Genomic DNA, 27,492 nt, shown 5'->3' on the forward strand with positions numbered 1-27,492 from the left:
GGGTAAGGAAAGGGTGAATCAAACACCCGAAAACCCCGCCCCTATGGCTGAAGATTGTTCCCTCCAAATTCAGGTGACAGAGTCCCTTTAGGCTATATTCACACTTTGCGGATTTTGCTGCGGATCTGCAGCGGATTTGACCGCTGCGGATCCGCAGCAGTTTCCCATGAGTTTACAGAACAATGTAAACCTATGGGAAATAAAAAACGCTGTGCACATGCTGCGGAAAAAACCACGCGGAAACACTGCGGATTACATTCCGCAGCATGTTACTTCTTTTCTGCGGATTTTCACCTGCTCCAATAGAAAACTGCAGATGAAAATCCGCAGAAGAAAACGCAGTAAAAACCGCGATAAATCCGCAGTAAAAACCTTTCACTGCGGATTTTGGAATTCTGCTGCGGAAAAATCCGCAGTGGAATCTGCAAAGTGTGAACATAGCCTTAATGTTCCTTATTGTACATGATAGTAAGAGTTAATCCTCTGCAGTAAAGGGGACAGGCGGAGCGATCGCCTCCAGTCATGTCGGTCACTGCCAAGTATTAGATCCCATTCGTAATGGTGGCACTTACCAGATACTCCCCCGGCCACGTGGATTCCCATTGTGACTCCAATTCCGAAAGATAAATTAATGCTCAGGTATTGTCCGAATGCGTTCTTCCCGAGAACCACCTGCGCCACCGCTCCCAAACCGAACGTCTGAGAAGATGGACAGAAGCGGTCATTAAATAATCCCAATCGCAAACAAAAGATCTCCAAATCTACTAAGAACGAATTAGTTTCCCTGTTTTCCATATTTGGCTCAGGGTCGTTATTAGATTAAGGGCTCGCTCACATTCGCATTTAACAAATAGCTCCGATGTTGCACCTGAAAAGTTGGACAAGTGGAATCCGTACGGTTCACTGTATGCCGAGTGTGCGTTTTTTATTCTCATCTAGCATCCATATGACATGCATACTCAATGCGTTATTCACATTTTCTTTTACATAAGTAATTCTCTTTGTAACCTAAAGCTAGTTTACAAATTAATAAAGCAATCTGATATATAGATCGATATTGGAATATACACAGTGATAGATAAATATGTAGATAGATGTCCTGTATAGATATGTAATGTCACAAGCCATCTGCATAAAATAACTTTAGTGTTTAGTCTGGTTTAACCAAATAAATAATAATAAAAAAAATGTTGCGGGTTCCCCTTATTTTTGATAACCAGTCAAGGTAAAGCAGACAGCTATGGTGTTATATTATCAGCTAGCCTCTAGCTCTGCCCTCTCCTAGTGTATCCTACCCTGTAGACTGTGAGCCCTCGCGGGCAGGGTCCTCTCTCCCTCTGTAGTTGTGTCTGCCTTGTTTTGCTCATGTTTATTGTACTTGTCTATTATTACCCCTTCTACGTGTAAAGCGCCATGGAATAAATGCTGCTATAAAAATGAATAATAATAATAATCAGGCTAGGAAGGTCCCTGGTTATTGGGCCCTTCCCAGCCTAAAAATACCAACCGACAACCAACCCCAGAATTGGCGCAACACATGAGACCTGGCAACGTTGAGCATTGTGATTACTATCCGGTTCCTGTGAGTAACAGTCACTCTATTGCTGTTAACACTCGCCAGAGCCAGATTCGAGGGACGTGGACTACGGCGGAGCATTTTGGGTAATAAATTGATGAACGTTGTAATTGTTTTTATTTCTGACTTTTTTTTTATGTTTTTTTTTTGTCAGGTATCCTTTTCTGAATGACTTTGGATTTGGTGGATTACTTCCGGCTTGCAGGGGATTTTGTTTTTAAATTGGTAAACGAGGGATAGTGCATGTTTTTTGTTTTTTTTGGATTACTGGGTTTGCTATAGAGGTGTCACATGTCCATTACTAACCCCAGAGATTGATGAGAGCTGTGATTTTTGATAAGTCACAGCTGTCATCAACCCAAACTACCATTACCCCAATTGCCACTGCTGCACCATGGCAGTGGAGAAGAGCCTGGCAAATCGTCAGATCTTATGTGATGCACCAATTCTGGGGGATGGTATTTTTAGGCTGGGAAGGGCCCGATAACCATGGACCTACCCAGCCTGATGATATAGGCCTGCAGCTGTCTGCTTTACTTTGGCTGGTTGTCAAAAAATAGTGGGGACCCCACGTCATTTATCAATTATCCAATAGGTAAAATAAAGCTAAGACACCCTTAAGTGCCACATGAAAGGCACTAAAGGGTGCAAGTTTATTATAAGTAGTGGGCTTGTGACTTTAAATGTCTACAGGACATCTATTATATCTTTTCTTATATTATCATATATCTCTCCATTCCTATGGTTCTTGCTGTGAATTTACTGTACTGGGCTGATGAAAGGTTTTCTTTGAGATGTGTGCATAAAAATCAGGCGGCGTACGCTTGGTCTTTGTGCTGTCTGATTTTTTTTTTTTGCACCCATAGACTTGCATTGGCGAGTCTCGTCCGATATACGCAGTCAATCCCAAGATGCTGCAATTTTTATTTTTTTTCCTCAGTCCAATTATAGCTGAGGAAAAACTCGCAGATGATCGCCGACTCATTTAATAACACAGGGTGCAATGCGATGTTTTCTCGCATTGCACTTCTCCGTATTATACGCCAGTGTAAGCGAGACCTAATTTGGAGAACATCCAATGTCCTAGCTTCATGTTTCTTCGTGAATAGATGAGAAGTAATTTATAGGGGCTTTCTCGTTCTTTCCCTGGTTAGCATCCCCCTCTATTTAGCAGAATGGCGCTGAGCGACCCAGATGTCCATGAATTACATTGATTGCCATTCATTCGTATGGTCATCGTGGAATGTTACATTTCACCTGTAGAGGCCGCTACATTTATGTCTTAATATGGTTGATTGCAGAGGGTTAAAGAAGCTTGACCAGCAAAGATCAGCTGATCACCAATCAAAATTTTGCCGGTCCTATAGTGCTGGTGTCCTGTTCATCATTCACTTGTATGGGAGTTAAAGGGACACTGTCACCTGAATTTGGAGGGAACAATCTTCAGCCATGGAGGCCTTGTGCAGGCATGTACTACGGAGGACAGAGAATGAACTTCAATCCAATATTGCAGCCAGCATGCAGCCAGCGGGTAAGGAAAGGGTGAATCAAACACCCAAAAACCCCGCCTCCATGGCTGAAGATTGTTCCCTCCAAATTCAGGTGACAGTGTCCCTTTAAACCACAGTACCCAATAGAAGCCAATAAACAAAGTACTGTTCTGCTCCATACATTGCTCATGTCCAGTCATCAGACCCCCACTGATCTTATTTTGATGACCTAGACAGCCCCTGGCCACTAGAGCAATCTGCATAGGCTTTCACTTCATGTTTTCTGCAGCTTACTTGCTAGCTTTGCTGTATAGACTGGGACAGTATGAGTGGAGTCATCACAAATCCTCATTAAATGTAGGAAAGTTAATGATGGCTATGTTGTACTGTTGGAAGGCAGATACAAATAAGATGTTACTGGTTTCTCGCTGGGACTGAAGAGGTAAATTACATTGTCAATTGCCTCCCACGTATTTCAGCTGCCGTAAAGCACTCGCACCATACTCCACTGCCAATATAGACAGTATGGGAAGGAGACGTGTACTCAGGCAGACAAACAGATACATGAATAAGGCTGCCCACCTACAAATTTAAAGGGTCATTCACATCTTCAGATATGGATATTTATTTATTTTACTCATTTATATAGCGCCATTAATTCCACAGCGCTTTACAGACGTTATCGGCACTGTCCCTATTGGGGCTCACAATCTAGATTCCCTATCAGTATGTCTTTGGAATGTGGGAGGAAACCGGAGAACCCAGAGGAAACCCACACAAACACGGGGAGAACATACAAACTCCTTGCAGATGTTGTCCTTGGTCGGATTTGCGCTCAGGATCCCAGCACTACAAGGCTACTGCGCTAACCACTGTGCTGACATTGTTGGATAGTGCTTGTAAAAACAAAAACAGCTGCGTATTTTAATAAGCAGTAAATTGCAAATGTTCTTGAGTTACTAACACTTTTTTCTTTTGTTTACAGTTTGTTTCTTTGGATTCTGGCCACCACTGATGTCTAGCTTGTAAGCACTTCGCTGAAGGTGGATGTGATTGGAAGGTAATCGTGCACTCCTGCGATCTTGGACAGTGCTTATAAGCTCAATAGAAAACAGCTGGTAAGCACTGTGCATGTTCTGATGTTTAGCAGCGGTGGTCAGTCTACAAGGTAACGAGTTTTAAACAAGATAAAATTGTTAATATCTTGAACGGCTGAAGATTTTAATAAACACTAAATTGCAAAATTGCTTGTACTGACAATACCTATTTATGAAGTTGGCAATAACCCTTTAAAAGGCTCTTCCCATGTGGATCATTGATAGCATATTGATAGGAATAATATAATAATAGTAATCCGTATTTTTATAGCGCCAACTTAGTCTGCAACACTTCACAATTTTAGAGGGGATTTGTACAGACAATAAAGGCATTACAGAATAAACATAACTCAGATATCAAAAAGAGTGAGGGCCCTGCTCACAAGCTTACAATCGATGAGGAAATATGGGAGACATAAAAGGTAAATGGTAAAATGTGCTTATATTCTACAATACCGCCATAATATACTAAATAGGGTAATCATATAACCCTGCATGAACCGGTCACAGAGGGCATGGGGGGGCGAACAGATGCTATGAGGGTCCTGATTTTGGAGAAACTTTGTATGGGCCAAAAGGGGATAGTTAGATAAGTGAGGTGGGGCAATAGGCCAATCTAAAGAAATGCGTTTTTAGGCCACGCTTGAAACTGTGGGTATTGGGAATTAATCGAATTGTCCTTGGCACAATATTCAAGAAGTCTTGGAGACAGGAGTGGGAGGTTGCGATTATTAAGGATTTTAGTTTTAAGTCATTAGCAGAATGAAGGTCAGAGTAGGGTGGTATACTGAGACGAGGGAGGAGATATAGATTGGTTCTGACCCCCAAAGGGCTTTGTGGGTGACAGTGATAAGTTTATATTGAACTTTGTATTGGATGGGTAACCAGTGCAATGACTGGCATAGGTAAGAGGCATCGGTGTAGCGGTTGACGAGGAATTTGATCCTGGCAGCAGCATTCAGGACAGATTGAAGAGGGAGAGATTAGTAAGGACACCAATTAGTAGAGAGTTACAATAGTGCAGACGAGAATGAATGAGAGCAGTAAGGGTTTTTGCTGAGTCAAAGGTAAGAAAAGGTCTAATTCTAGAGATATTTTGGAGGTATAGGGAATATGAGCGAGTAATCGGATGTCACCAAGACAGCGGCCATGTTGCTGGAGAGTAACTGTTATGAACTGGTGATTTAGAACCACAATGGACCTGGTGGTTAAGAGAACTGAAAATGACCTGATAGTTACTAATAACATAGGACGAGCTCTGAGACGTGGGAACTCTGCTGACCGCAATCCCTAATCCTATCACACCACACTAGAGGTAGCCGTGGAGCGCTCCTGACCAGACCTAGGCGCCTCGGGCACAGCCTGAGAAACTAGCTAGCCCTGAAGATAGAAAAATAAGCCTACCTTGCCTCAGAGAAATTCCCCAAAGGAAAAGGCAGCCCCCCACATATAATGACTGTGAGTAAAGATGAAAATACAAACACAGAGATGAAATAGATTTTAGCAAAGTGAGGCCCGACTTACTGAATAGACCGAGGATAGGAAAGATAGCTTTGCGGTCAGCACAAAAACCTACAAACAACCACGCAGAGGGCGCAAAAAGACCCTCCGCACCGACTAACGGTACGGAGGTGCTCCCTCTGCGTCCCAGAGCTTCCAGCAAGCAAAACAAACCAATATAGCAAGCTGGACAGAAAAAATAGCAAACAAAAGTAACACAAGCAGAACTTAGCTTATGCAGGGCAGACAGGCCACAAGAACGATCCAGGAGAGAGCAAGACCAATACTGGAACATTGACTGGAGGCCAGGAACAAAGAACTAGGTGGAGTTAAATAGAGCAGCACCTAACGACTTAACCTCTTCACCTGAGGAAGGAAACTCAGAAGCCGCAGCCCCACTCACATCCACCAAAGGAAGCTCATGGACAGAACCAGCCGAAGTACCACTCATGACCACAGGAGGGAGCCTGACCACAGAATTCACAACAAGTAACACATGAAAGTGTCAATATCGGGCATAGGTAGGTTAGCGGAGGGCACAAACACAAGCAATTCCGTTTTTGACAGATTCAGTTTTAGATAGAGGGAGGACATAATGTTAGAGACAACGGAAATACAGTCACTGGTATTTTGTAGTAAGGCAGGGGGTGATGTCAGGAGACGATGTGTATAATTGGGAGTCATCAGCATAGAGCTAGTACTGAAAACTGAATCTACTGGTGGTTTGTCCAATAGAGGTGATATATAAGGAGAAGAGGAGGGGGCCTAGGACTGATCCTTGAGGAACCCCGACAGTAAGGGGAAAAGGAGAGGAGGAGGATCCAGCAAAAGATACGTTGAAGAAGAGATCAGAGAGGTAAGAGGAGAACAATGTGCTTGAGACTGATAGAGGGGATCATAGTGAGGAGGAGCTGGTCAGTGACAGTGTTGAATTCTACAGAGAGACCCAGGAGAATCAGCAGGGAGTAGTGACCATTGGATTTAGCTGTTAGTAGATCATTAGAGACTTTAGTGAGGGCAGTTTCAGTAGAATGAAACAAGTGGAAAGCTGATTGTAAAGAATCAAAAAGAGCGTTATCTGAGATGGCAGATTAGACGGGAGTGAACCAAGCATTCCAGGAGTTTAGAGATGAAGGGAAAATTGGAGACAGGTCTGTAGTTAGCAGAACAGTTCTGGTCAAGGGATGTTTTTTACGTAATGGATATATGCTGGCGTGTTTATATGAGGAGGGGAAAAATGCCAGATGAGAGGGAGAGAAAGAATATTTTAGCTAAGTGACAGGTGACAGCATGGAAAGGACTGGAGGAGATGTGAGGGAATAGGGTCACTGGTGCAGGTAGTAGGGTGAGAAGATTTAAGGACCCTGGTCACTTCTTCTTGCATAACTGGTTCAAAGACAGAAAGTGAGCAAAATGCTGTGCAGGAGGCAGTTGAATGCATAACATTAGGGGATTGGGAGAATATTTCCTGTCGGATATGGTCAATTTTTTCTTTGAAATAGTTGGTCAGATCATCAGCGCTGAGGTCGGTGGTTGGGGCCTGTACTGTTTGAGGAGAGCGTGAAAAGTGTCAGTCGTTTAGGATTATTGGATAGTGAGGTGATGAGGGTGTTGAAGTAGGTTTGTTTGGAGAGGTATAGGGCAGAGTTGTATGCTTTAAGCATAAACTTATAATAGATGAAATCTTCAGTCAGATTGGATTGCATTTGGAGTACCGCTGTAGATAATGCGCTTACAGCGTGTTCCAAGGTTGATTCCTTCTATGCCGAGTTCTGCTAAATGTAGGAGGTGCAGTTTCATCCAGGGCAATGTCTCCTTATAATGTTTTAGTGCAGAGTCAGGACATGAGAGGGAGGAGATTGGGGCCAATGATGACTGCTACTTCATAAATTTCTGGGTGTTCATGGCACATATATTTCTATGTGTGGAAAGTGGGGGTGTCCTGAGCGATGTGACACTTCTGGACAGAGAATGAAATAAGGTTGTGGTCAGAGAACAGAAGATGGGAGTCAGTGAAGTCATACACTGAACACAGTCGGGAGAAGACCAGGTCCAGGGTATGCCCGTCTTCATGTGTATGAGAGTTAGTAACCTGTGAAAGGCTGAAGGAGGTAGTTGGCAATAAAAGATGAGCGGCAGATGGGGAGAGGGGGTCGCCAATGGGGATGTTAGTCCCCTATGATGAGAGTGGGGATGTCACAGGATAGAAAGTGTGGAAGCAAGGAAGCAAAGTGATCCAGGAACTGATGGGAGGAACACAGCGGGCGATACATAACCGCAACTCGCAAGAAGAAAAGAGGGTAGAGTCTGACAGTGTGGACCTCAAAAGAAGGAAATATAAGGAAGGGTACTGGGGGCATGACCTGAAAAATACATTTTGTTTAAATAAGCAGGCAAACACCTCCACCTGATCTACTGTCAGGTCTCAGGGTATGAGAAAAGTGTAGGTCACCATATGAGAAAGCAGCAGTGTCAGACTGCTGGATCCAAGTTTGTGAGAGCCAGAAGGTTAAGGAAATCTGAAAGCAAAAAGTCATGGATGTAGGAGAATTTGTTACACGCTGACCATGTGTTCCAAAGGGCATAACTAAAAGAGACAAAAGGCATGCAAGGAATATTAATGAGATTAGCAGGGTTTCTGAGTGTAGCAGGAATGAGTTAGTCTATTAACAGAAGGGCCGGGATTAGGAGCGATGTCTTCTGCGACTAAGAGAAGGAAACTATAGAGCATGAGCAGATGGTTGAGTGATTTATGAGAGCATTTCTTGCGTTGTATGGTATCATCTCTTGTGTTGTATGGTGGGAATGAATGGATCTGTGCAGTTTAACATTGTGATGAGTGCTGTACATAGGAGAAGAGCGGAGAGGGGCTGATATGGATGGAGTGTGCAGAGTTTGCAGCAGCCCAAACATAAATAGCACAAATATATATGGTGAGTGTTCTTTGCAAATGAGAAGACCTGGAAGCACGTTTATTTCTGTGTCTTGCATGTATTACCTGTCTCCTGCCCTGTCCAGCTGCCATGACTAACTTTCCTAGCATTTAGAAAAATATGGCACTTGGATAAAATCTGCATAAATGCCATAAATATGCTATAGATATGCCATAAATGTTACAGATTGGAGTAGCCCTTGAAATACACATCAAATGAATCAAACTAAAAGACGTTCCCTTTAAAGGGTTGTATTCCTAAAACAGCAATTATCTCATCCATATTCATAAGATAGGAGATAACTTGTCGAGCTTTGTTTTTGGCTATATCCAGCAGTTCTATAGAGAATGAATGAAGCGGAGGTTAAGCATGTAAACATCCGCCCCTTTCAGGACTTTCTATTTTGGGATTAACACTTTAAGTACGTCCAAGTCCTTTTTCCTGCTCTGAGTGGAAATCTTGAGTACCTTGAGACTGACAACTAGACTGTCAGACAGGACTGAATATTTGCACAGTTCAAACTTGATTTTTGGGACAAATTGCACCTTTGTGTCAAATTGAAATATCTGACACGAGACAGTGTAACCACCCCCATACGATCTTCCAACATACATTTCTGATGTTTTTTATCACGATGCAAAAGTGACAAGCAGAGTTCTTCGCTCGTACAGAATATATTCTGCCGGCCGTCGCTGATACTTTTTTTCTGCAAACATTTTATTTGCTTGTTCACCTGATGGAGCAGACAACACCACTCCGAAACCTAGAGAAGAGCTAATGAGCGCTATGTAAAATATAGGTAAATACAAATCATGTCCCAGCAGGGAAAGCAGGTCATAACAAGGGTAAAATATTAACATTTAATGAAGAAAAATGCCAGGAAATTACACATCTTGGGGAAAGGTTAATGGACTTAATCACAGGAGATAAAGCAAAACTCCAAATACATTGTGACATTTGCTCTTCAGTTGTACAAACCTCAAGTGCGCTAATACTATAGGTGTAAAGTGATCAAATTGGAGCAGCAAATTAGGTTGTTTTTTCCCTCTCTCTTCTTTTTTTACTGTACTTTTGTGAATGTGTCTTAAAGGGAACCTGTCAGTACATCTTTATGGAGTGCCCGCTAGGGCAGTGGGGTACTCGGGCCAGGTCCGGCGGTACTTAAAGGGGTGGTCACAATGGCAATGACCCTGTCCGTGCATGAGTGGAAGTGGAGAATAAAGTCTATAAAGGATAATTTGATACCACCTGTGGTATTCGGCCAGGGATGTCCAACGCTGCTTGAAGGTGTCCACTGGGCAGATGGAGTTGCAGCAGAGTTGGTATAGCTCCCCACAGGTAGAGCTTAGCCCCCAGCGCTACCGGTACAGTTAGTGAGAGGGATGATTGACGATGGGGTGCAGGACTGAGGGCGCTGAAAATAATTGAAGGACACAGGGATAGCAGTTTCCTTTACATTTTACTGATGAAAATGCAGGTACAGTCCAGGGTACAGGTAGCAGGTGGTGATGTGGTCCAGGCAGCCTGGAAACAACTTGGGATCCACTAACCAGGTGGGTTCGGAGGCCTTTCTTCTGCACTTTGTACTCTGACCCTTGCTGCCTGAAGCTCTGCACAAGTCCTCTCAGTGTCTGTACTTCCAACCCGTATGGCTGACAGCCTGAGCCTGTCTTGGGTACTGCCTTATCACTGGCAGCCCCAGGCTCCTGACTTGCTGTGCTGCCTTTGGATGTCAGTTGGAGCCAGGAGGCTTGGAATCTCCTGCCCTCCGGGTTCGGTGGCTGAGTATGCAATCCTCTTACCACCATGAACTCCGGTGTCCGGTCTCTTTGCGCTTTATCTTGTGGTGAGCCCAATCGCAGCTCCAGACCCCAGATTCCTCTCTCTTGCTTCATTTCCCTTCAGTGTCTCACACTAAACTCACCAACCCCTCCTCCAGACCAGAACTTATAGGGAAGCAACCCTGAAACCGGGTTCAGAGCTGCTCCCCCTTCTTGTCTGAAGTTAGGAAGGTGTTGTATGTCTGTATTACCTGATTAGGGAATCCCTCCTTGTGTCCAGGCATGACGCCTCCCGTGAGGAGGGCAATGCCATTGTGGCAACTGGATGCCTGGGGTGCCACATTTACATATGCAATTAGTGGTTTGGCTGTGTAGCAGGGGCGTAACAACTGTGGTCGCAGGGGTCGCAGCTGCGACTGGGCCCGAGTGTTTAAGGGCCCGCCCAGTCCAGCAAACAAGCAGACAAGTCACTGCACCCTGCTGGCCATGCCCACAGCTTCCCCAGACTTCCAGCAGTGTGCGGGACATGTGACATAGCAGAAGGGCTGGGCGTGACTGTCACTGAAGCTTGACAGAGTTGGAAGTTAGCAGCTGGTGAGTGAAGCGGCTGTAAAGTGCTGATGTGCTGCTTACACACACATACACACAAACACACATTCTGTGCGCACAGGACCTGTGATGAGGTCACAGGAGGGGAGGAGTCAGGGGTCACATGATCAATGGCCTCAGTGTATGCAGGACTCTTCTGTGCTTGATTGTCATGGTGCTGAATGAGGGGAAGTTTATGTGTGAGGTCCGGAGGGGTTTACAGTGTGGATGTAACAGAGCCGTGTGTGTACAAGGTGTACAGAGCGGAGCCGTGTATGTGTGTAGTGGAGCCGTGTGTGTACGAGGTGTACGGAGCGGAGTCAGGTGTGTACGAGGTGTACAAAGCTGAGCCAAGGGTGAAAGAGGTGAGCGGAGTCGTATGTATGGGGTGTATGGAGTGGTGCTGCGTGTTTATGAGGTGTATGGAGCGGAGCCGCGTGTGTACGGGGTGGACGGAGCGGAGAAGCGTGTGTATGGAGTGTACAAAGCGGAGCTGTGTGTGAGGTGTGCGGAGATAATCCGCGGGTGTAAGGAGCGGAGCCGCGTGTGTACAAGGTGTAAGGGGCGGAGCCGCGTGTGTACAAGGTGTACGGAGCAGAGCCGCGTGTGTACAAGGTGTACGGAGCAGAGCCGTGTGTGTACGGGGTTCTCGGAGCGAAGCCGTGTGTGCAAGGTGTACGGAGCAGAGCCGTGTGTGTATGGGGTTCTCGGAGCGAAGCCGTGTGTGTACGGGCTGTAAATTTCCGAGTCGGAAAGAATGGTACACGGCTCTGGGCAGAGCCCAGCATGTGCACTGTGGAGGAGTATTGCGTGTACTCGCCAGCATCAGAATGTGCAGTGCGCATGCTCCAGAGCCAACCAGTACACCCAATACACCCCCACACTGCACAGGTCCAGAAATGACACACTGCAGCGTCATACCAGGAAGAAACAGCACACAGATTTCAAACGCCGGGAGTGCGCTTGGAATTAGAGCAAGGGAGGACATGAACGCCCAGAGTCTGCACTTCCGAAGACATCGCCCTAATTAGTACAGGGACATGTTAGTTATAAAATCATTTTTCTCAGCGATTACAGGGCAGTATTAGGTCAGACTATACAACATTGCAACAAAACTATAGTGTGCGAAATGAATAGGGAAAATGTGAATTTCGGTGGGAAATATTTTGGCGCGGGGGGGCCCATTTGATAGTTCGCATCGGGGCCCCTCACTTTGTAGTTACGCCACTGCTGTGTAGGCTCTTCTCCCCCTATAAAATTGATGCCTCTTTTGTAGAGATCCGATGTACCAGTTATGAGAAATCTAGTGTAGAAGTTGCATGCAAATCGGGCATGTCGCTGGAGGCCTGTCACTGACCTTGGTAGAAGCAGTCTACATTCTGTATAAGTCTTTTTTCTGTGTGAGGCTTCTTTCACACTAGCGTCGGGCTCGGCTCGTCGCAGTGCGTCGGGCCGAGGTTACCGACGCTAGCGTTGTAAGCGCCGCACAACGGGTGCAGCGGATGCAGATTTTCATCGCATCCGCTGCCCCATTGTGAGGTGCGGGGAGGTGGGGGAGGAGTTCCGGCCGCGCATGCGCGGTCGGAAAAAGCGGTCCGTCGGCAGCAAAAAACGTTACATGTAGCGTTTTTTGCTCCCGACGGTCCGCCAAAGCACGACGCATCCGTCGCACGACGGATGCGACGTGTGGCAATTCGTCGCAATGCGTTGTCAATACAAGTCTATGGGGAAAAAATGCATCCTGCAAGCACTTTTGCAGGATGTGTTTTTTCTGCAAAACGACGCAGTGTGACGGATTGCAGTTAACGCTAGTGTGAAAGTAGCCTAAGGAATTTATTTTCTATATTTTATAGTTAAATGATTCTTGTACTTTCAGACAGCTTGATATCATTTAATGTGATAGACAATCAACAAATTATTTTAGTTAAAGGGCTTGTCCAAGAATTTAACATCCTTAGGATAGGTCAGTAATGTCTGATCGGTGGGGGTACGACACCTGGCACCCCCCACCAACCAGTTCCTATTGGAACTGCTCAGATGTGGAGCTTCACCGCTCCGTAGACTGAATAGAGGTCACGGTTGGGTACTGCACGTCCACGCCCTATTGGTTTGAATAGGGGAAAATGTGCAGTACCTGGCCATGTCCACTATACAGCTGATGGAGCTGTGCTCTGCAGCTCCACAACCGAGCAGTTCCAATGGGAACGGCTGATCGGCAGGTGTGCCGGTTATCACACTCTTACTGCACAGACAGTGATGACTTATCCTAAGGATAGGCCATCAGTGTTAAAGTTTTGGACAACCCTTTTAATAAGTATGTTGTCTTTCCCCCCAAAAAAATTCCCTCCAAAGTGCTGCCCACTAGATATTTTCCTTCTATGTAACTTGCTGCCCACTGCCTGTTGTCAGGTATAATCCATCTCCAGCAGCAAAGACATGTAGATAGATTATAGAATGTGGAGGCGGAGCTTCGCTCTGCTCCTGCTTTCCTATTTGTCAAACTGCATACAGGTGTAACAGAGAGAGGCGGGATTACAGTTCAGAGCAGGCTAGCCATTGGAGAATGCAGGCATTCTGCATGTGCATCCGGTTTACGGACCCTTGGAGGGGGGGATTGATGGCTGGTTGTTACCATTTGGGGAGATGTTTCTGCATATGCTGATCAGACCTACCGATACTAGACAGTGCAGGGACACACCCCTTTGACAGTGTGAATGGTAACACCCATTATTTATAATTCTAGGAGTGATATAAGAGGGGCTGCACAATGTGGAATGATGGGATCAGTGTTTCGGAATGGTTTCATGCAGCATACAAATATTTACTAAACGAGATCTGTCAGGAGAGGGTCCGCTCCGCTGTAATAATCAGCGCTCTGGCTTATTTTGTAAAAGAAACTTGACACTGTCTCTTCTTCCAAAGGAATGCATCGCCCACTGTCTCCTTAACGTTAGTTGTTTTTTTTCTAAGAAAGGTCAATGTTCCGATGAAGTACGCAGCATTTCAAAGTCTATCTGGAGTTACTCTGCGGAAACCATCACACATTACATCCACGTGTTCTATATAAATAATCATGAATGGATGTCCAATATTCCACTTATGTCACTCCGGGAACAGTATGTGACAGGTGGTCGGTTACCATCACGCTTTTTCAGCTGCCAGACTTTTACCCACAGCACATGATCCTAGAAATACATGATAAGCCGCGATGCATGCCAAATGTGAGTACAGATATGTTCCATGACAACCACCATATCTAATGTCATCATGACCTGTAAGACTTTATAATAATGGGAAATATTTTTTAATAAGCCTAATTACTAACATCATCGCGAGGGCAGGAACTGACAGTCTGAACTGAAACCTACAAACTTTATGTCACATAGTTTGTGGGCAGAGAAATACATATACATACACAGACGTACAGTCTGTGGCTCACTGTCAGGGCACAGTCAGACGGCCATGTAAATCGGACCACAGTGCTCAAACTGGCCACAGCTCTCCAGACTCAACGTTACCGCTGCATTGAATTATAAACAGTGGCATGTAAAAGTTTGGGCACCCCTGGTCAAAATGACTGGTATTGTGAACAGATGAGCAAGTTGAAGATGAAATCATCTCTAGAAGACCTAAAGTTATTAAAGAGGTCACATTTCCTTCGCATTTAGGCATAAAAAAGTCATTTTTTAAATTTGATTAAAAATTACAAAAAGGAAAATGGGCCAGTGTAAAAGTTTGGGTACCCTTGGAGATTTGTGTGCTCAGATAAATTTGACCAAGGATTCAGACATTAATTAGCCTGTTACATTTATGGCTTGTTCATTATCATTGTTAGGAAAGGCCAGGTGATGGAAATTTCCCTAGTATATAAAAACCCATCCTCCTCTAACCTTGTGCCAAAAACCAGCAGCCATGAGTTCTTCTAAGCAGGTGTTTAGCACTCTGAAAATGAACATTGTGGAGGTCCACAAAGCAGGAAAAGGCTACAATAGATAGCAAAGCGTTTTCAAGTTGCCCTTTCCCCAGTTCAGTATGTAATTAAGAAATGTAAGTTAACAGGAACAACGGAGGTCAAGAATATGTCTGGAAGACCAAACAAAATTTCAGCGAGAGCTGCACGTAGGTTTGCTAGAGAGGCAAATCAGAAACCCCACTTGACTTGACTGCAAAAGACCTTTAGAAAGGTTTAGCAGACTGGAGTTGTGGTACCCTCAAGGGTCATCGTGTCCAACACCCTGCTCAAAGCAGGATTCATTAAACCATCTCAGACAGAAGGTGAAAAGAGGATGGCTTCTACAAATGGATAATGATCCTAAACACACATCAAAATCCACAATAGACGATCTCAAAAGGCGCAAGCTGAAGGTTTTACAATGGCCCTCACAGTCCCCTGATCTGAACATCAATGAAAATCTATGGTTAGACCTCAAAATAGCAGAGCATGCGAGACAACCCAGGAATCTCATAGAACTGGAAGAATTTTCTAGGAGGAATGGATGAAACTCCCTCAAACAAGAATTGAAAAACTCTTAGCTGGCTACAAAAAGCGTTTACAAGCTGTGATACTTGCAAAAGGGAGTGCTACTAAGCACTAGCTATGCAGGGTGCCCAAACTTTAGCATCTGACGATTTTCCTTTTTGTGATTTTTAAAATGCAAAAGAGGAAAGGAAAAAAATGTGTATATATATATTGGTTTTTTTTTGCCTAAAATATAAAGGAAATGCATCTTTAACTTCAGGCCTTTTAGAGCTACAGTGCCTTGCGAAAGTATTCGGCCTCCTGGAACTTTTCAACCTTTTCTCACATATCATGCTTCAAACATAAAGATACCAAATGTAAATTTTTGGTAAAGAATCAACAACAAGTGTAACACAATTGTGAACTTGAACAAAATTTATTGGTTATTTTACATTTTTGTGGAAATTCAAAAACTGAAAAGTGGGGCGTGCAATATCATTAGGCCCTTTACTTTCAGTGCAGCAAACTCACTCCAGAAGTTCATTGTGGATCTCGGAATGATCCAATGTTGTCCTAAATGCCTAATGATGATAAATATAATCTACCTGTGTGTAATCAAGTCTCCGTATAAATGCACCTGTTCTATGATAGTCTCAGAGTTCTGTCTGAAGCACAGAGACCATCATGAAGACCAAGGAACACAATAGGCAGGTCCGTGATACTGTAGTGGAGATGTTTAAATCCGGATTTGGATACAAAATGATTTCCAAAACTATAAACATCCCAAGGAGCACTGTGCAAGCGATCATATTGAAATGGAAGGAGTATCATACCACTGCAAATCTACTAAGTCCCGGCGGTCCCTCTAAACTTTCATCTCAAACAAGGAGAAGACTGATCAGAGATGCAGCCAAGAGGCCCATGATCACTCTGGATGAACTGCAGAGATCTACAGCTGAGGTGGGACAGTCTGTCCATAGGACAACAATCAGTCGTACACTGCACAAATCTGGCCTTTATGGAAGAGTGGCAAGAAGAAAGCCATTTCTCAAAGATATCCATAAAAAGTGTCGTTTAAAGTTTGCAACAAGCCACCTGGGAGACACACCAAACATGTGGAAGAAGGTGCTCTGGTCAGATGAAACCAAAATCAAACTTTTTGGCAACAATGCCAAATGATATGTTTGGCGTAAAGGCAACACAGCTCATCGCCCTGAACACACCATCCCCACTGTCAAACATGGTGGTGGCAGCATCATGGTTTGGGCCTGCTTTTCTTCAGCAGGGACAGGGAAGATGGCTAAAATTGAGGGGAGGATGGATGGAGCCAAATACAGGACCATTCTTGAAGAAAACCTGTTGGAGTCTGCAAAGACCTGAGACTGGGACGGAGATTTGTCTTCCAACAAGACAATGATCCCAAACATAATGCAAAATCTACAATGGAATGGTTCACAAATAAACGTATCCAGGTGTTAAAATGGCCAAGTCAAAGTCCAGACCTCAATCCAATCGAGAATCTGTGGAAAGAGCTGAAAACTGCTGTTCACAAATGATCTTCATCAAACCTCACTGAGCTCAAGCTGTTTGCCAAGGAAGAATGGGCAAGAATTTCAGTCTCTCGATGTACAAAACTGATAGAAACATACCTCAAGCGACTTGCAGCTGTAATCGCAGGAAAAGGTGGTGCAACAAAGTATTAAGTTAAAGGGGCCGAATAATATTGCACACCCCACTTTTCAGTTTTTGAATTTCCACAAAAATGTAAAATAACCAATAAATTTCGTTCAACTTCACAATTGTGTTCCACTTGTTGTTGATTCTTTGCCAAAAATTTACATTTGGCATCTTTATGTTTGAAGCATGATATGTGGGAAAAGGTTGAAAAGGGGGCCGAATACTTTCGCAAGACACTGTAATTTCATCATCAACTTGCTTAACTGTTCACAGTAACAGTAATTTTGACTGTTTACATGTCTGTAACGGTTGACACTACCCAGGAACAGTCCATGAGTCAGTGAAGTCAGACGTTACAGGGTCAATACCAAAGGGGTGAAAATTCTGAGTAGTAGGTAAGGTTACATGCCAGGGTCAGAATACCAGAGAAATAGCGGATAAGTAAAGGGGCAATAACAAACGGGTAGTCAGAACATGGTCCAAAAGGTCAGCAGCAGAAGATTCGAACTTACAGCACAGAGATCAGGCGAAGACAGACCAGCACAAGCTTTTGCTGGCAGTGATCTGTGCCAGACAGCTCACCTAAATAGCAGAGCAATTACCAAGAACAGGGAGCACCTGTGGAAATCTCTGCACCTTCCAGTCAGTTAGGTCATACAAGCTGTCAATCAAAGGACTGGCAGCTCAGCACAGGTTAGGATGACAGAGCTGTCCATCACTGAATCCCAGACACTCTAAGAAGAGGAATCGTGACAATGTCCCTGTAAATCTGTCACGTTCAGGTCGGGAAGTCACAAGTCAGTCCGTGCATTGCAGTTGGATTTCGGTCTGATTTATACACCCATCTGACTGGGCCCTTAGTCTTTCTTTCTTCCACCCAAGAGGTCCTGAGTTTTTTTGAGCCTTTATGGAGACTACGGAGACTTCATAAGATGAAGCAGATAATTAAAGGGCATTTGCCAGTAGAAATAATCCTCCTCCGCCATCTATATGGGTGCGCAGGTCACAGAATGTTGATTAAAATTGTACCTTGATATTTACAATCCAATTAACGGTTCCTGAGAAATCCATGTGTTTCTGATATGCAAATGAGCTGAAAAGATCTCCAGAGGCAAATTTATCTGGCACAGAGATCTTTTCAGCTCATTTTCGGATCAGAAAAATCATGGAATTCTCAGGAACCATTAATCGGATTGCAAATATCAAGGTATCGTTTGTTTCAACTTTCTGTGACCTTTATAACCTTATGAATGGATTAGGAGAGTTAATCCTACTGGCAAATTCCCTTTAAATATATAGAGACATGTGCTGATCAGACAGATGCACAGTTCGGCGCAGGAGGAGAAACCGCACGGGGAGGTGATGGAACACTGCAGACAATCTGCACCGGACATGTAGAAAGCAGCAGTGGTGCAAATAATGTCACTGATCAACTTCTAGGTCCCCGCACTGCTGTATAGGTAATTATATCGCCAATGTATCATTGAAAATCCACTGCCAGTGCCACCACTAATACTGCGACTCACAACAGCTCCTATTTTACAGGACTCTGCACCACAGTGGACCTCTTATATTTGCAGCTCAGTTACATTCTGCTTTTCGCTATACCCTTTAATGTGCCAGTTACAGTTCTGCCCATGCTTGGACTAGCCCATAGGAAAACAGGAGAATCATCCGCTGGGCCCCTTTGCAGGAGTGGTCCACCACCCTCTTATGTGAGCAGATCTTGGCACTATATACATGAATCACTATGTACAGACACAGGCGGCATCTTATTCATTTATCAATCTACCCAGTTCATTGTTCTATATATTTGTGATTGAGGATAATGTCACATTTGCATGTAGCTGAAAATTTTTGCCCCTGGAGTTGGTTACTGGTGGGCCCTTGTCACCCCAGTCCGACTCTGGTTCTGCCTTACACTACCTTTCTTATAGCACCGCACTATAGTCCCAATCACATATCCCCCCTTTACATGTCCCAAGCCGCCATACAGTTGGCCAAGTGACCACCGCTGTCCACAGGTCATGGGGTATTGCTTCTCAGTCCGTGTCACTTCAATGGGGCTAAGTTCCAATATGAATCAGGCCTGGCAATGTTTTTGGAGGAAAGCAGATCTTAAAAAGGAAACTTCACCTTTGTAGACACTTGGGAAAAAGAAAACATATTAGTGCATTGCATAAGTGGCCGCTCCCTAACATAACATTATCACACATGCTCACATTAGGCAAATGTCATCTCGTGCACTGAATCCATGATGACTGGCCGCTTTTTGTAACTACATCCCAAGATGCATCGGTTGCAATTTGTTTCTTTATTTTTAACTTTACTCTCCCCTAAGAGTCACTTTACAATAGTAAAATCCCTCTCCCATATTTCACTTTTTTTTGGTAGGGGAAAGGTAAGGACTAATTTTCTAGGTTAACCAAAACATGCTCAGGCCAAATTACAGACACTGTGTGGTCAGTGGAAGTTTCCCCCTAACACTTTTGAGGTTTGGATCATGGAAACTGTTCCCCCCATTTAATTGGTTATCATTTTTCATGTCCTAATCAAGCAGAGCTGCACGAAGGAAGGACAGAATCTAAATATAAACTTCTGATGAGAAAGAGAAAGTTTATTCTGATCATAGTTGTTTTGAGGAATGCTCCACTAGTAAACAGATAACAGTCAAAACTGAGGAAGTGCAATTTATAAGTGTTATCCAGCGATAGTGACTTTAATAAAATGTTGGAAAACTTATTTGTGCTGCTTCTTTAAAGGAACACGTCGGGGATATTTATTTTACTTAAATACATGCGTTTTGGCTAACAATATTTTTTTGCATTTGGTTTCAATAAAATTTGTCTTCTACAGCCTCTATGTATGACAATACACAGCACAGTGCACAATGAGTTATCAGTGAGCTCTCTCTTGTAAAGGGTCCATAACCCTTATCTTTCAACTGCTGAATTCCTCTGAGGTGACGTATAACCAGAGTTCAACTCCGCTCCGATGTGGTCATATATCACCTATGTAGAGTTCAGGAGGAGAAAGAGAAGCGTTACAAACTCTGCCACTTAAAGCAGCCACTGACAGATTCACAGGCAACCTATTCTGCAGCCTGCTATTTATAGTGATACATAGAGTAAAAAACAAATGGTCTAAAAATTTTTATAAAAATGTCATAGAATCATATAGAACAACTTCTATCTTCTGAACCCCCCAAACCCATCTCTGTGTCTAGATGTCACCTCCATAAGGAGACACTGACTTCCATGACGTATCCCTGACAGGTCGGCGGCACACGTGTCACAGCCCCTGTTTATACACACACACTCTGCAGGAAAAACATTTACCTCTGTGTAACAACTTAGGACGAGCAACAATATAAAGAATAAAAGCAAAGGTTAATAGATAACAGAGCAATGTAAGAAGATATAAGTGCAGACACGGCCCACCAACATGGAAAACACCAAGGAGAAGCTCACAGACGTGACGATGATCATAGTTTTATATATTTACAAAATGTACAGAGAATATCAGATGATACGGGGTAACAAATAATTCAACAGGAGGAGAGATGGCCCTGCTCCCGCAAGCTTACAATCTATAAGGAAATGGTAGGGGCACTGTAATGTAAACATAATGTTATAATAAATAGGGATATTCATGTAAAGCTCGAAGATCCAGTTACCAGCCTGTATCTGTATGTACTGTACATAGATCTTCCGTTCACCAGCCTGTATCTGTATGTACTGTATATAGATCACATGGTCACCAGCCTGTAACTATGTACTGTATATAGATCATATGGTCACCAGCCTGTAACTGTATGTACTGTATATAGATCACATGGTCACCTAACTGTATCTGTATGTACTGTACATAGATCATCCGGTCACCAGCCTGTATCTGTGTAGTACTGTACATAGATCATCCGGTCACCAGCCTGTATCTGTATGTACTGTACATAGATCATCCGGTCACCAGCCTGTATCTGTGTAGTACTGTACATAGATCATCCGGTCACCAGCCTGTATCTGTATGTACTGTACATAGATCATCCGGTCACCAGCCTGTATCTGTATGTACTGTATATAGATCACATGGTCACCAGCCTGTGTCTGTGTAGTACTGTACATAGATCATCCGGTCACCAGCCTGTATCTGTATGTACTGTATATAGATCACATGGTCACCAGCCTGTATCTGTAGTACTGTACATAGATCATCCGGTCACCAGCCTGTATCTGTATGTACTGTATATAGATCACATGGTCACCAGCCTGTATGTGTGTAGTACTGTATATAGATCATCCGGTCACCAGCCTGTATCTGTATGTACTATACATATGAGACAAATATCTGTTAATAGCCTGTATCTGCGTAAATACTGTACATCAGCCAGTCACCAGCCTGTATCTGTATGTACTGTACATAGATCTTCCGTTCACCAGCCTGTATCTGTGTAGTACTGTATATAGATCACATGGTCACCTAACTGTATCTGTATGTACTGTACATAGATCATCCGGTCACCAGCCTGTATCTGTGTAGTACTGTACATAGATCATCCGGTCACCAGCCTGTATCTGTATGTACTGTACATAGATCATCCGGTCACCAGCCTGTATCTGTGTAGTACTGTACATAGATCATCCGGTCACCAGCCTGTATCTGTATGTACTGTACATAGATCATCCGGTCACCAGCCTGTATCTGTATGTACTGTATATAGATCACATGGTCACCAGCCTGTGTCTGTGTAGTACTGTACATAGATCATCCGGTCACCAGCCTGTATCTGTATGTACTGTATATAGATCACATGGTCACCAGCCTGTATCTGTAGTACTGTACATAGATCATCCGGTCACCAGCCTGTATCTGTATGTACTGTATATAGATCACATGGTCACCAGCCTGTATGTGTGTAGTACTGTATATAGATCATCCGGTCACCAGCCTGTATCTGTATGTACTATACATATGAGACAAATATCTGTTAATAGCCTGTATCTGCGTAAATACTGTACATCAGCCAGTCACCAGCCTGTATCTGTATGTACTGTACATAGATCTTCCGTTCACCAGCCTGTATCTGTGTAGTACTGTATATAGATCACATGGTCACCTAACTGTATCTGTATGTACTGTACATAGATCATCCGGTCACCAGCCTGTATCTGTGTAGTACTGTACATAGATCATCCGGTCACCAGCCTGTATCTGTATGTACTGTACATAGATCATCCGGTCACCAGCCTGTATCTGTGTAGTACTGTACATAGATCATCCGGTCACCAGCCTGTATCTGTATGTACTGTATATAGATCACATGGTCACCAGCCTGTGTCTGTGTAGTACTGTACATAGATCATCCGGTCACCAGCCTGTATCTGTATGTACTGTACATAGATCATCCGGTCACCAGCCTGTATCTGTATGTACTGTATATAGATCACATGGTCACCAGCCTGTGTCTGTGTAGTACTGTACATAGATCATCCGGTCACCAGCCTGTATCTGTATGTACTGTATATAGATCACATGGTCACCAGCCTGTATGTGTGTAGTACTGTATATAGATCATCCGGTCACCAGCCTGTATCTGTATGTACTATACATATGAGACAAATATCTGTTAATAGCCTGTATCTGCGTAAATACTGTACATCAGCCAGTCACCAGCCTGTATCTATGTACTGTACATATGATCCGGTCACCAGCCTGTATCTGTGCATGTACTGTACATACATGAGCCACATACCAGCCAGCATCCAGATACAAAGCGTTACTGAGTGTCTCCCGAGTCTGGGAACAGATGATGGCAGTACCAGAATCTGAAGAAAGTTAGGAAGGGAGAATAGGAAATAGTTAGGTTAGTGAGGTGAGGTGACAGGTTATTCTAAAGAAACGTGTGTTTAGACCATTCTTAAAATTGTGAACACTGAGAAGTAATTGGACTGTCTGAGGTAAAGCATTCCACAAACCTTGTGCAGCACAAGAGAAGATGGAGACGTGACTGTGAGGTTTCGATGATGAAGTCACATGGTAGGTTTAGATCCAGCAGTTCAGCTGATAGTATAATGAATTAAATGACTAGATTCACACAAAAGAAGAGAATGTCCAGCTTCACCGAATCCGTAAAAAACAGTTTTCTTTATTCACAAACTTTAAGCATAGAGGATACGGACTTCAGCACAAACCATATGGGTAAGAATCTCAACGCGTTTCTGGAGACTAAGCTCCCTTAATCATGACATGATTTACGGATTCGGTGAAGCTGGACATTCTCTTCTTTTTTGGACTTTATACGCTTGGACACAGCGGGTCCGTGCTCCCGAAGATTGGTTTATGTATTACGGGTGAGCTGGTTTATACTCCTTCTTTCTTAGATTCACACACCCTCTCATCAAGCAGTACCTCCGATGATGGGATCAGAAGTATTAGGGCTCATACTCACTTGCGAGAAACTCGGATGAGTCTCTCACGTCAATACCCGGCGGCACTGCACCCGGCAATCAGGAGCGGAGCGTGTGGCTCCATGTATTGCCATGCGGCCGCACGCTCCGCTCCTGAGTGCAGTGCCGCATATTGAGTGAGTATGAGCCCTTAGACTGACTGGTAGTTTGGTATACAATCGCTCATCACACACACACGTGGTCACAATTGTTGGTACCCCTCGTTTAATGACAGAACAACCCACAATGGTCACAGAAGTAACTTGAATCTGACAAAAGTAATAATAAATAAAAAATCTCTGAAAATGAACAAATGAAAGTCAGACATTGCTTTTTAACCATGCTTCCACATTATTTAAAAAAAAAACTCATGAAATAGACCTGGACAGAATTGATGGTTCCCTTAACTTAATATTTTGTTGCACAACCTTTTGAGGCAATCGCTGCAATCTAACGATTCCTGTAACTGTCAATGAGGCTTCTGCACCTCTCGACAGGTATTTTGGCCCAGTCCTCAAGAGCAAATTGCTCCAGTTGTCTCATGTTTGAAGGTTGCCTGTTCCAGACGGAAACAGTAGGAGACCGTATCACACATGACATTCTTAGATACACCAGCTTAGGACACAATATCACGCATGATATTCTTAAATACACCGGCTTAGGAGACAGTATCACGCATGATATTCTTAAATACACCGGCTTAGGACACAATATCACGCATGATATTCTTAGATACACCGGCTTAGGAAACAGTATCACACATGATATTCTTAGATACACTGGCTTAGGACACAATATCACGCATGATATTCTTAGATACACCGGCTTAGGAGACAGTATCATGCGTCATATTCTTAGATACACCGGCCTAGGAGACAGTATCATGCGTCATATTCTTAGATACACCGGCCTAGGAGACAGTATCATGCGTGATATTCTTAGATACACCGGCTTAGGAGACAGTATCATGTGTGATATTCTTAGATGCACCAGCTTAGGAGACTGTATCACACTTGACATTCTTAGATGCATCGGCTTAGGAGACAGTATCACGTGTGATATTCTTAGATGCACCGGCTTAGGAGACAGTATCACGCGTGACATTCTTAGATGCACCGGCTTAGGAGACAGTATCACGCATGATATTCTTAGATGCACTGGCTTCGGCACAGTATCACGTGTGATATTCTTAGATGCATTGGCTTAGGAGACAGTATCACGCGTGATATTCTTAGATACGCTGGCTTAGGAGACAGTATCACGTATGATATTCTTAGATGCACCGACTTAGGAGACAGTATCACGCGTGATATTCTTAGATGCAGCGGCTTAGGAGACAGTATCATGCGTGATATTCTTAGATGCACCGGCTTAGGAGACAGTATCACGCGTGATATTCTTAGATGCACCGGCTTAGGAGACAGTATCACATGTGATATTCTTAGATGCACCGGCTTAGGAGACAGTATCACGCGTGATATTCTTAGATGCACCGGCTTAGGAGACAGTATCACGTGTGATATTCTTAGATACACCGGCTTAGGAGACAGTATCATGCGTGATAGTCTTAGATGCACCGGCTTAGGAGACAGTATCACGTGTGATATTCTTAGATACACTGGCTTAGGAGACAGTATCATGCGTGATAGTCTTAGATGCACCGGCTTAGGAGACAGTATCACACGTGATATTCTTAGATGCACCGGCTTAGGAGACAGTATCACGTGTGATATTCTTAGATGCACCGGCTTAGGAGACAGTATCACATGTGATATTCTTAGATGCACCGGCTTAGGAGACAGTATCACACGTGATATTCTTAGATGCACCGGCTTAGGAGACAGTATCACGCGTGATATTCTTAGATGCACCGGCTTAGGAGACAGTATCACGTGTGATATTCTTAGATACACCGGCTTAGGAGACAGTATCATGCGTGATAGTCTTAGATGCTCCGGCTTAGGAGACAGTATCACACGTGATATTCTTAGATGCACCGGCTTAGGAGACAGTATCACATAAAATTAGACTTTGCTACACTATCTCCTCACAGTATCAGACATGGCAGGCTTAGATACACCATCTAAGTACTATGTGGTTCCCTGAGATGATGATCTCGTTTTAGCCCCATGTTTCTTACCATCATGATGAATGTGGACAGCAGCTCTGCCATGGCCTCTCGTACCCAGTGGTTGCGGATAGATATAGCGGAGCGGATCTTGTTGGCTATGAAGCTCCCAGTCTTCATGGTGACAGCAGGCGCAGATGTTATACTTTGATACCTACTTGAAGCGTTGGTTAAACACTAAGACACGTGAGGCAGGGCAGACCCAGCGCTGCTTAAAAAGTTACTGGAGTAAAATGATTAGTGCAATCAATATGCTGATCAGGCTGTAACGCTCCACCCTCCGCTCCTGACAGCTCCAAGGTTCAACGCTCCTTCTATTCACAGAGACACAAGGCTTTCCACAGCTTGGAAACATTTCTAATGACATAACGTGGTGACAAAATCCGATCACTCCCTCCTGGTTCCAGCACAAGTATAAATATAGAGTAACTTCGTTATACCAAGAAACAGAAAGATGATCGGCACAGAGCTTCACTATAGCGCAATTGGAGATTCGCTTAAACGATCTGTTTCAGAAGGACAGATGAGGTCTCCCTTACTGTGAGCTGCGGGTGGTGCTATGCAGTCGTCAGAGTTTTGTACAAGACCATATAATGAGAAGAAAAATGATGCAGCACTCACCCTTGCGCTTCTTCCAAGTGTGCTCTTTATTCAGCAAAACATACTATACATAGTATGAACCGGCATACGCAGTGATCTGTGAGGGAGCGAGAGTGAGGAGAGACCGAACGACGGCCGTTTCGCGCTACGACGCTTCTACGGGTCTATGCTCATGGACCCGTAGAAGCGTCGTAGCGCGAAACGGCCGTCGTATGTATAGTATGTTTTGCTGAATAAAGAGCACACTTGGAAGAAGCGCAAGGGTGAGTGCTGCATCATTTTTCTTCTCATAAATATAGAGTTACTGGTCCTGACCGACCATGTGCTGTGTGATCAGTGCTATCAGGCGTCTTACAAAGCGGGCTTACTATATCAATCTACTTCTGTGGAGGATCCAGTCCCGAGATCATTCCTGGAGTCTAAAATCAACAGCACACTGACACTTGGGGTACAGGACAATGACAATGACACACGTCAGGATTTCTTGCAGAAATTTTCCTGACAAAAACCGGACATTTCTGCCAGAAATCCGCATGCGTTTTTTTCGCGTTTTTTGACGCGTTTGTGCGTTTTTTCTCAAATGCATAGAATTGCGTGAAAACGCAGAAAATCAGCAAAAATAATGAACATGCTCATTTTTTTTACCGCGATGCGTTTTTTTCTGCGAAAAAAACGCATCCATGTGCACAAAACATGCAGAATGCATTCTAAATGATAGAATGCATAATGTATGCGCTTTTAATGAGTTTTTATAGCGTTTTTAGCGCGAAAAAAACGTGAAAAAACCTGAACGTGTGCACATAGCCTAAGAGTACCAAAAATCTGGCCCTGTAACTGAGTATGAGAGGAAGCCAGTTTGTGTTGTTCCAAGGCTAAATCTTGGACTAACTGAGTCAGATTCGCCACCTGATAACTCAACGTATGTAACGGATCCATAGGTGGGAAACTGAAAAAATGTCAACGGTCAATCGTAATGTGACGCGAGTCACGGCAGTAAATATATATACTACTTACTGTAAGTAAAGGGAGGTCTAAAAATCCGAGGTCAGGTCCAGGAAATATTCGCAGTATGACAAAGGGAAGTCAGAAACAAAATTCAATACACGAGACCAGGTCAGGAAAGCCAGAGAGACTAAACAGATACAGGGAGCAGGTACAGGCAAAGTCAGGTCACAAGCAAAGGGTCAGAGTCCGGGAAGAGAATCTAGTCAAGCAGG

General features: G+C 43.9%; 1 protein-coding gene across 3 annotated transcripts in view; it reads right to left on the reverse strand.

Annotated features, from left to right (window-relative positions):
* The window catches only part of LOC138662197 (aquaporin-7-like), a 36,548-nt gene extending 10,615 nt beyond the window's left edge, over positions 1-25,933 (reverse strand). For 2 of the 3 annotated variants that reach the window (XM_069747505.1, XM_069747516.1), the window contains exons 1-2: positions 25,688-25,933; positions 573-699 (exon numbers count right to left, since the gene is read on the reverse strand). In XM_069747505.1, the coding sequence (XP_069603606.1) occupies positions 573-699; positions 25,688-25,795 (235 nt within the window). In that variant the 5' untranslated portion in view covers positions 25,796-25,933. The remainder of the gene's footprint in view (positions 1-572; positions 700-25,687) is intronic. The other variant, XM_069747495.1, reaches the window with a different exon arrangement.
* Positions 25,934-27,492: the final 1,559 nt, after the last annotated feature.

Source organism: Ranitomeya imitator, chromosome 1, assembly GCF_032444005.1.
Source record: "Ranitomeya imitator isolate aRanImi1 chromosome 1, aRanImi1.pri, whole genome shotgun sequence".
NCBI lineage: Eukaryota > Metazoa > Chordata > Amphibia > Anura > Dendrobatidae > Ranitomeya > Ranitomeya imitator.